We start from the raw sequence: 11,212 nt of genomic DNA, 5'->3' as shown, positions 1-11,212 counted from the left end.
ATTCTCTAATTCACTTAAAGAGACGTGGATATCTCCTTAACCTCTCTAATTCACTTAAGCAAATTCAAAACAAGAATTTGCATATTAGCATCCTCAGTAACGTGACATTTAGCTTCAGCAAGAATTCAAGGAAGAATTCAAGAATTCAAGCCCAAAAAAGGGCACAACTATATTCATTTTTCATTATTGTAGAGAACAACATTCCATTCTTTATTAGTAACATTGTTCATAAATTTTAAAGAGGGATGCTAAATTTGCAAAGTGATGATGGAGCTTAATCAATTCACTTAAAATTTCGAAGCGTGAGATTTGGGATTCTAAGGGAGTACAATGCAATCTTTCTCAAAGAATATCATACGAATTTTTCCCTACTTCGATCCGTCGTTACGTGTTATCGCAATTGACGTGTGTTAGAGAGATTGTCAAGAGAATCAGCTCAGGTATGTTAAGTCTATCCCTTCTTTCTTTTTGGCATGATCCAAATGATACAAACGAAACGAGCAAAATACGCAACTTTCATAAATGACTCTATTCATAGAAATACTAGGGGTGTCTATATTCTTGATTTTTCGTGTAAATTATTATTATATCCTCTGTTCATAGGCCTCAGAAAAATACGTATTTGATAAAGTTTATCCGAAAAGCATATTGATTTTATGATATTCCGAAAAATCTTATTAATGTATTTTTTTTATGCATTTCATACATTTATACATGTATATTGACCCATGACCAGATGGCATTATATACGCGTATATTATATGTATATGGAATATGGGAAAAGGTTATGGCGTTATATACGCACCACCACTTGATCAACTGATATACGTTGATGATTTGCCCACAGTGGCCGAAATGATATGATGGGATACCCTCAGAGGCTTAATGATGTTATGAACGCATGTACCTAAACATGGTATGATATTTATACACATATGTATGACATTGTAAATATTGATGATTCACATAGTTATTCAGACATACATGTCGAGTCTTTTACTCCATATTTTTCTCATGTCTAATGTTTACTGATTTTTTTTCCTTACATACTCGGTACATTATTTGTACTGACGTCCCTTTTGCCCGGGGATACTGCGTTTCATGCCCGCAGGTCCCGATAGACAGGTCGAAATTCCTCCAAGTAGGCTATCAGCTCATCGGAAGATATTGGTGTGCTCCATTTGCTCCGAAGCTGCTATTGGTCAGTATGATTAGGACATGTGTTGATTGTTATGGCGGGGCTCTGTCCCGACGTTTATGACATTTATGTATCCTTAGAGGCTTGTAGATATATATATCGTGTACGTGAAAGATTGTACGGCCTTATCGGCTTATGTTTAGTATAATTTTTGTCTTATATGCCTTATGACACATGTATAAGTTTTTTTATCAGATTGGGTCGTCTTATATTGAATATTCCCTTATGTTTATTCTGGTTAGCCACGATGGCCCGTTTGGCCCATTTGCTAATAACAGTACGACAAGAATGATATGTAACGTTGGTACTCGGTTGAGTAAGGCACCGGGTGTCCTTCGCGGCCCATCGGTTTGGGTCGTGACAATACCACTAGAGGGAACTAAAGTAACAATTTATCTATTTTATTAGTCTTTAAACAAATAAATAATCTAAATCGGATAACAAATAAATTTAATCACAAAACATTCACAAAAATACATATACCACATTAAAAAGTAACTAATTAAATTTTTTTTAACGATTAATAATAATTTCTCTATTTTTACTAATTTTTTTAGCACACTAATATCATAGTCCGGATAAAAATAACAAATTAATTAAATCGCAAAACAATCAAAAAACAACATAGAACACATTAAAAAGAACTAATATGCCTTTTTTTTATACGAGTTTTAACATAAACTAAGTCGGAATACCTCGATTTAAGGTGTTTTGAAAGTTGAAGATTTGGTGATTTGGAGCCGAAACGAGCAACCCATTACGAGATAACGCCTTAGGTAGGATGTAGGACCGAGAATCTTTACTTTTTGTGGGACAGGTGGGCTCCACTCGAGCTTTTTTTTTGTTGACAATGGGGGAGGGGGGACCGCTGTAAGTTTTTTTGTTTTAATTGGGGGGAGGGGGGAGGGAGGGGTTCTGGTTTGGTGGGGAAGGGAATGGGCCTTTTTATGTGGGTATAACGCCGTTTATTAAGGCGCTATACTATAGCGTGGTAATAATCGGTGCTATACCTCCCATCTTTTCAAATTCACGTATAACGCCTTTTTAAAGGGCGCTATAACTTAACGGGCAAATGACCGTTAAGGTATAGCACCCTTTAAAAGGGTGTTATACATATTTTGGTTACCATCTCTTTTTTCACACATTTCAGTTGTTTGAGTTCAAAAGAACCATATTTTGATTCCGGACTCTTGTATTACATCATACACGTGTCTATAAGAAGCAAAACAACTGGAATCAGTGAAATTCCAAAATTACCCTTCGTCGTACCAACAACTCTCACTTCTGATATAGTTAAAGTCATAAGAAAACTAACAGCTTGTTTGGATGATTGTTACCCATTATATTGTATCGTATAGTTATTAAATACAATATTTGTTTTGATTGTTAATTAAATTTTATTATATCGTATCGCTAAATTCGTCGTTACATAACGACGAAAAATACCACTTTATGTAACAACCGATTTGGTGTGATCGCATCGTTGCCTAATTTTTTTTGTCTCATCTTGCCTTTCTATATTATTAAATAATTCTATTTTATTTTTTATCATACCTTTTTATATAATAATTATACCTCGTACCTCACTTTTTCATTGTAATATTGTAAGTTTATTCTTCATATTATTGGTCCATGACATCATAAAATGAGAGCAAATAATATAATCTAATCAAATATTATATACATCAAATGATACAGTACAATACGATACGATACATTATACAACGATATATAATAACCATCCAAACAAGCTGTAAGAGACTTCTAGTCACTAAGACACAATTGTATTTGACGACTTCTTATTTTTTGGAAAAGATAGAATAATTGCTTACAATTGCAAATATTTTACATTCTACATAGCATACTAAACAACTATTTAATAATTCATTGCCGTGGCTAACGAAGTTGAAACCAAGTAAAAGAAAGGTCAACAAACTAAAAGAAAAGGCCAAATAAAGAAAGGAATATAAAAAAAAGAAAGAAGAATATGTATTTGAAGAAAAGGAGAAAAAAAGGAAAATTCAAAAAGAATAAGTAAGAAAAAGAAACTCGAGTGCTAAAACATTTGCATTTAATTTGTGTCACTAGCGCATAGCGGGAGCTTAGTACACCGGACTATCCTTTGTTTTTTGTGTCACTGAATATCACACCATTGCGATTGTCCTCAATAACGCGCCTTCAATTGATTCGCATAGGGGCGGGCTGGATCGATTTTGGGAGGGTCAAAATAGGTTGAGTTAATAATTGAGCGGGTTGGGCTAAGATGGGTTGGGTCAAGATATGCTAAAATTCGGGTCATAACCCAATCCGCCCAACTCTTATTAAGCTTTAATTAATATGTGTTAATTTTTTATAAATTATATAACTACTAAATAAGACCTTTTTTTTTTCTTTTGATATGGTCATATATAACATATCACAAAAATAATAATTTATTTCTAAGATATTTTGACAAAGTTACTCATTGGTCAATTTGAGTTAAAAATTAGCCCAATTTTAAATGAGTTGAGATGAGTTGGGTCAAGATGAGCTTAGTTCAATAAATGGCCGGGTCAATAACTAGCTCAACCTTAGACGGGTTGGGCGGGTCATTTGGGCTTGGGCCAAATTTGACAGCCCTAGGGAAACTTATTAAATTTGAACAAATATTAAATTATGAATACTCATAATTTCAAAAATATAATAAATTTATTGTTAATAGTCTTAAAGAATGAATCCATCAAATTTAAATAATCCTAAATCCATGTATGCAAAGCTGCATTGGACAAAGAAGAATATAATCGAGAGATGGATTGATAACTCGAAGGCAAATGCAAGTAAGAAAAGTTGATTAGACATCGAACGAAAGAGGCGAATCCAGAATTTTGGGAAGATGGCTGCACTACTGTAAATAGGAGGACCCATGATATGAATTTTACGGGTTCAATCGTTCTTATTAATGCACCTATTCCACTTTTGAAGGTATAAGTTCAATTTTTTTTTATATTTACATCTATATCTATACTCCGTATGAAAAATATTGGGATCAGTTGAACCCATTAACTATATGCTAAATCAGCAACTGTTATACATAATCTAAGGAGGGGAGTATTGGAATCCCCCTAAATACGCCCCTTCCAACGTGCCAAAACTCAAACTCGCGAATGATAAGATTCTGTTTCTGCTCTGAATTTGCAAGTGGATGGAAATACTATATGTGCAAACAGAGGCTGATACACCATACAATTATCGGGTTCAATTGAATCCAATACTTTCGACACAGAGCATAAATTTATGTGTAAAAAATTACTAAAATTACAATAAAATAGATATGAACCCATAAGCTTAAATGTTGAATGCATAGAAATAAAATCCTACATCCGCCTCTGTGTTTAAAAGGTCTTCAAGTTGGAGAAAAAGATAGAAAAACAAAAGAATGATGAGGTTTAAGATTCTTGGGATGGAACAAAAGGCACAATACAAATTGATACCAATACACTAGCATACTAACTCATATAAATATCCTTGTGCTCTTGATCATTGAGTCAAGCAACCAACAAACATATTTGGGTGGTTGGTAAAATCCGTTGGTAATTCGAGTTTTTCTTATAGTGATATCATGCAAAGAGGAAGAGACACATTGTCACTTGCTCGAGTGATCGGAGATGTTTTAGATCCATTCACTAATTCTATTAGCCTAAGAGTGGTTTACAACACTAGAGAGGTTAAAAATGGTTGTGATTTGAGGCCTTCTCATCTTACCAATCAACCTAGGGTTGAAGTTGGAGGGGATGATCTTCGCACTTTTTACACTTTGGTATATATATACCTTATATAATCTTTTGCTATATTGTACTAGCTATAGCTTTGACATGCATTACAAAAGTCATTGTTTTCCTTGTTCATTTTTCTCACTTATTTTATTGTTGAATTATTTGACCTTCATCTAAAAGTTTAGGATACCATGTTGAAGTGTGTATATGTCTAGATAGATGTTTAGAATTTGAATTTTACGGGTTCGAGATATCGCTCGTCCACTAACTATTTGAATTACTAGGTTCTTTGTGTATATTTACTACTCTATCTTCTTAAACACATATACATGGGTTTGAGTCAAATTTACTAAGTTCAGTTGACCCCATAACTTTTATATTATATCTTAACTTGTTAGAGAGCAATAATATTATGTCTTCAACTGATACGATGCAAGTTGTTTCTCATGAAAAATGTTTTGGGATTAAAATTAAAAAATTTCTTAGAAAATATTTTTGGGTATATATATTAACAAATCAGATAGTGTTCCGTGAATTTTTGAGCATTAAGGATTGATAATAATTGATATCTAAGCATTGTATGAAGCAAGTGATATGAAATTGAAAGTCAAGATATATAATTGTGTTTGAGCGGAGTCATTTTTCCCTTTGATGGAAAGCCATTTCACCTTTTAAAAAATAATTTTAATTAGTACTAAACATTCAAAAAATGACTTTCTTGTGAATTTTTTTATTGAATAATTTTCATCATATCAAAGTACCTTAATAAATTTTCTGGTCTTGTTTGTGAAGGTTATGGTGGATCCTGACGCTCCAACTCCGAGCAACCCATATCAGAAGGAGTATTTGCACTGGTTAGATTTTTTTTTTTTTTTTCCCATTCTTTAGCTAGAATTTTATAGCTTGTTTAATTTAGCTATCAGATTAGTACAGTGGCTTTATTCCATTCTGCCATATTGTAACAACAAACAGAGGCGAATTCGGGACAAACTAAATAGGTTCAATCTTTAAAGTCTATTGAACCCATTATATTTTTAAAATTGTAGATTTATATCTACTATTTATTATAATTTTAATGAATTTTTACACATAAATTTATACTTCACGTCACAAGTACCGGATACAGATGAACCAAGTGCTCCAAAGCTGGATCCACCCTTGATAACGGACTAAAGTACTGTAGCTATGATTGTAAAGTTGATCAAATTCTTGCATTCATGATCCTACGGATTACTGAATCCAAACACCTAATTAATGTATCAACAAGAAAAATATATATATATATATATATATATATATATATATATATATATATATATATATATATATATATATATATGCTTATAGGAGAGATATTTCCCTTTCGGTGAATCCAAAAGAGTTTTACTGGACTTGAAATTAAACACTTGCACACCGGAACATACGATTTATTTATCTTACAGACTTAACATATGAACTAATATAGCATACATACAGACATATTTTATAGAGAGGAGTTTGAGAGAGGTTGTGGATGGTGAATGGTTGAACGTAAAGAGAGGTTTGTATTTTTCTTCTGATTGATTCTTTCGTTCTGTCCTTCCTTCTTCAGTTTTTCTTTCTTTTATAGCAGTACCTTTGAGCGGATTTAAGAACGGACTTCAAACTCTTTTAGAAATTTTTTCTTTTCAGCCTTGTCGGGTACTTCTTTAGGCCCCATCGTCACATGCCATGAACATAAATGATTCTTCTTTATTTGTCGTTTCACAATTATTTTCTCCACTCGCTGATTCCAAAGTTTGTTGCAAATCTTTTTCAGTTGTTGCCGGTCTTTTTAGTAAATCAAGCTATTCACAAGTAAAGATGCATGAAGAAAGTATAGAATGGACAACATTCACTTGTTCAAAAGGACATTTTGAATGGCTAGTAATACCATTTGGACTATCTCTCTCTCTCTCTCTCTCTCTCTCTCTCTCTCTCTCTCTCTCTCTCTCTCTCTCTCTATATATATATATATATATATATATATATATATATATATATATATATATATATGGTCAAATGGTTTTGTGGGTCATTACAAACTTATTTTAGTTTTATGACCCTATCGTTTTCTTTACACATGAGATATTTGCTTTTACACGTAAAAAATCTATCTTTTACACATTAGAGATGTAAAATTTTTTTTTTCTTAATTTCAATATTGTAAAAAGCCAAGGCCAATTTCCTCGTATGAATTGTGCATGCGAATTAGTTTTCATATTATATACATAATGTATATTTTTTTGTATATTTGGGCTACTGCCTGTAATTGTTCGGCTGACTGACCAAAAATGAAAAAGCCCAAACAAAATAAGTATCACAAAGAAGAATTAATCTAATAGCCGCCCACCCTATCACTTAAACTAATAATAGCAGGTGAATATATAATATATGCATAGTTTATGTATTACATGTGTATAATAAATGTATAATTTATGTATATGTCTAAAAAAATAAATAATTAATATGACTGGCTATTTTTGTAAAGATCCCTATCACAAAGGGGACTAGTCTCAGCAACAAGTGGCTCGATACCAATCATAGGCCCAAGTTAGGTGTTGGATTTGGGCTCAAGGAATTCTGCCTAACCCAAACTAGGATTGGACCAGTCGTTTGCCCATGAACCAGGTTGGCCCTAACCACTAAAAAATTGATATGTTCCTTGCCACCATCAAAGATTGATTTTTTTAATTACAATTAAATTCATAAATATTGAATAAATTTAAGACATATGATATATTCATGAATTGAGTATTAGTATCAAATTTATTCAATTCATACAATTTCTCAAACATTCTCTCTGATTAATTAACTTTGTTAGGTTGGTCACTGATATCCCAGCAACCACAGGAGTAAGCTTTGGTAAGTCTATCCTTCATACTAATCATGAGTTTCTCTATATTTCATTTTGAACACCCCCCTCCCCCAACATACATAAAAAATATTCTACACTATCATTAATTTGATTTCAGTGATAACCTATGATTAGAAAAATGAAGGGGAGCATTGGCGTAACTAGTAAAGTTGTTGCCATATGACTAGGAGGTCACGGATTCAAGCCGTGGAATCAGCCTCTTGCAGAAATGCAAGATAAAGCTGCGTACAATAGACCCTTGTGGTCTGGTCCTTCCCCCATACCCCGTGCATAGAATTTATGTAAACAAGATTGGATTTCAAGGGCAAAAAGTAAAAATTGGTCATAAAATTACAAATGATATTTACGCACGGATTCTGTCACTAATTCATGGTTAAATTGGTTTAGCTTAAGCGAAGAAATTTGTTCGACACTAATTCTTGTTTTTCCTTTTTGTAGGCAATGAAGTGGTATCCTATGAGTGTCCATGTCCAACAATGGGAATACATCGACTAGTTTTAGTGCTATTTCGGCAATCACGTAGAGAGAGTGTGTATGCTCCAGAAAATCGTCAGAATTTCAACACAAGAGACTTTGCAAAGCACTATAATCTTGGATTACCTGTTGCTGCTCTTTATTTCAATTGCCAAAGGGAGAATGGTACTGGTGGCCGTCGATTAATGTAATAGTATTAAATAATTAGTTGCTTACAAGAAATAAAAACATGGAATAATTAATTATACCTACCTAAGATAGTAGCTTTGCTAAAATTTAAATAAATTGAAAAGTAAGTGGATGCTATCATTGGGAGTCTAGCTAATAGTCATCAACTCAAATTGATATATGGGAAAGGTTTATATGCGTATTTGTAGTGTAAAAGGATCCCAAGGAATTAATATTATTATTATATATAGAAGTATACTTTTAATCTTGTTATTATATATAGCTGTTATTTTTACGAGCGGCTAAAAATATACATGTAGGGTATTCTATTAGTTGTACCAAAGCTGCACAAGTTTAACATAGTTAAAGGACTATAAGTACTAACATAATATATAAAGGATAAAGTTAAACCAATCCCAGGGACAATTTTGATTAAAAACTCTAAAAAATTACCATACATTAGTACATGCACTTAATCTGTATAAACTATTATCATGGTATTAATGTTTTCCTTTTTACTTTTAGATTAAGATGAGCACTCCTCGGGGGCGTGCAATGACGAAACCAAAAATTTTTCTAAAGGTGTTCAAACTTGAAAGAAGAGAAAAAAAAAAATTCTAACAAAGAGTGTTCAATATATGTTATATACCTTTAAAAACTAATATTTTACCTATATATATGATATAAGTTTTCGACGGAAAGTGGTCAAATGACCACCCTTAACCCACCGTAACTTCGCCCCTGGGGTTGTAGATGTGTATTGGTGAAAAATTAACTTATATATGTTGTCCACTCGACCGATAGATGACACGTGGTTACAAGAGCGGCTGAAGGGTAAGTCTACTAAAGTCATTGCCTTAGGCTCCCAAAACTAAAAGGCCCCAAAATAATATTAGGAGTTTATTATATTATTATGCATAACATGTAATTTATTTTATATAATAACTATTAATAAGAGATTTCAAATTTTAACAATTTATTTTTGTTTTGCTGAGGTTATACAGATGAATTAGCAAATATAAATAAAAAATTTCTCTTAGTAGTTAGCATATTCGATTGTAATTTTTCCTCCCCTAAGTTCATTCATTTCTTTTCATATTTTTGATTGTTTTATTTTCTCACTTGAAGTCACTGTCTCTTATTAGCTACTTCATTTAATCATATTTTGATTGATTCATAAATCAGAAACTAAATTTTTTATCTCTCATTATTGTATGAATTTTACGAAAATAAATTTAAGAGGCCCCTCTTAATATAGTTTAACTTTAGGCCACTATAGCCGTTGAGCCGCCTCTGCGCGGCTCGGAGGCACAATCAGTAAAGCAGATCATGTAGTCGGAAAACTATGAACTTCAAACCAGAAAAACCGAAGATAAGTAAAAACTCCCCCGAATGAGAACACATTAAGTATTTAAGTTCAGGATGCACTATATTGCAGACTGTCCGGAGCACTCACAAACGTTCAGAACAACTACTCTACGAAAGAGGCAAGAAATCAACATGTTTCGCGATGCTCTGAATTCCTCATTAACTCGACGATTGCGAGAATCGGCAATAATTTATCAGTTACTCCAGAACAAAACATATGAGAGGTGGTAGAATTAATATCCGTAACAAAAGCATGATTCATAAAACGACTATTCTAGCTAGTAGTGGCAAAATAGTTAAAAGAAAACAGTTAACCGCCCATATTATCTACTAAAAAATGAGTTAAATAATGAACTTTTTAAAAATGGGTCAAATATGAATAAGAACCATATTATCCATTTAGAAAATGGATAACCAATGAATAACTATTGGGTTTAACTTTTACATTCGTAAAGCCTCAAATTGGGGGTTCCTCAAGTCTGGGAGACTAGGAATTCTCCCAAAAATGATCATATTCAAGAAGCCACAGATAATATGGTTACCAGAGGCGAACCTAGGATTTAAAGATTGTGCGTGCACTTTTGGATTCGACAAAAATCTACTTTGTATATAGGGTGTCTACTACTAATATATTACTATTTTCTAAAGACATTGTCACAATCCAAAATCCGACCAGCCGTGATGGCATCTAACCCAACCCGTTAGGTAAGCCAATTAACTACAATCCAATTTAATTAGGTTTATCGAGAAAAATAAATAATAAAATAACTGAACCGTTTTACTTTTTCTAGGGACTGGTAGTACAAATCACGAGCTTCTAAGATTTAGAATTTGCAAAGTTGATATGAAATAAAATACATCATCTGTTTGAAATATACATGAACAGATTAATAATTCTAAATCTACCAAGAACAAGAGGCATCTATGACCGGATCGCGGAAACATCTTCAATTCCAGCTCCCACCATACACCGCAACATCAACATCCAAAATCTGCACACAAGGTGCAGAAGTGTAGTATGAGTACAACCGATCTCATGTACTCAGTAAATATTTTGTCTAACCTCGTCGAAGTAGTGACGAGAATTTTAGTAAAAGATACTCGTTGTTATAACCTGTGCAGTATATTAACAATAGAAACAACTATAGAACATAACATATACGGGTACAATGAAATAACTTTGCGAGGCAGAAAAAAAGATTACTAGGAGAAATCACAATAGCAAATTCATAAATTCCCTGGCGTGAGAAATATATTCAAGATATCACATCGAATGGCACGGTAATACCTTCGTGCACTTATCTCATTCTCACCCAATATATATATATGTAGATCAAATCAATTGGTACGGCAACA

General features: G+C 32.8%; 1 protein-coding gene across 1 annotated transcript; it reads left to right on the top strand.

The window, feature by feature from the left end:
- Positions 1 to 4,316: 4,316 nt before the first annotated feature.
- LOC104112493 (protein FLOWERING LOCUS T-like) lies at positions 4,317 to 8,766 on the top strand. The gene is made up of 4 exons (XM_070175312.1): positions 4,317 to 4,994; positions 5,743 to 5,804; positions 7,793 to 7,833; positions 8,285 to 8,766. Exons 1-4 carry the CDS (start codon positions 4,797 to 4,799, stop codon positions 8,509 to 8,511), a joined length of 528 nt encoding a protein of 175 aa, XP_070031413.1. The 5' UTR covers positions 4,317 to 4,796; the 3' UTR covers positions 8,512 to 8,766.
- Positions 8,767 to 11,212: the final 2,446 nt, after the last annotated feature.

The sequence above is a fragment of the Nicotiana tomentosiformis genome, chromosome 5, assembly GCF_000390325.3.
Source record: "Nicotiana tomentosiformis chromosome 5, ASM39032v3, whole genome shotgun sequence".
NCBI classification, from domain to species: domain Eukaryota; kingdom Viridiplantae; phylum Streptophyta; class Magnoliopsida; order Solanales; family Solanaceae; genus Nicotiana; species Nicotiana tomentosiformis.
This window is presented reverse-complemented; position numbering and strand designations above follow the sequence as displayed.

Coding starts and splice junctions, on each gene's coding strand:
- LOC104112493 (XM_070175312.1), top strand. CDS start 4,797: ATGCAAAGAGGAAGAGACACATTGTCACTTGCTCGAGTGATCGGAGAT. Junction 4,995..5,742: donor TTCGCACTTTTTACACTTTG/GTATATATATAC, acceptor TTGTTTGTGAAG/GTTATGGTGGATCCTGACGC. Junction 5,805..7,792: donor CAGAAGGAGTATTTGCACTG/GTTAGATTTTTT, acceptor TAACTTTGTTAG/GTTGGTCACTGATATCCCAG.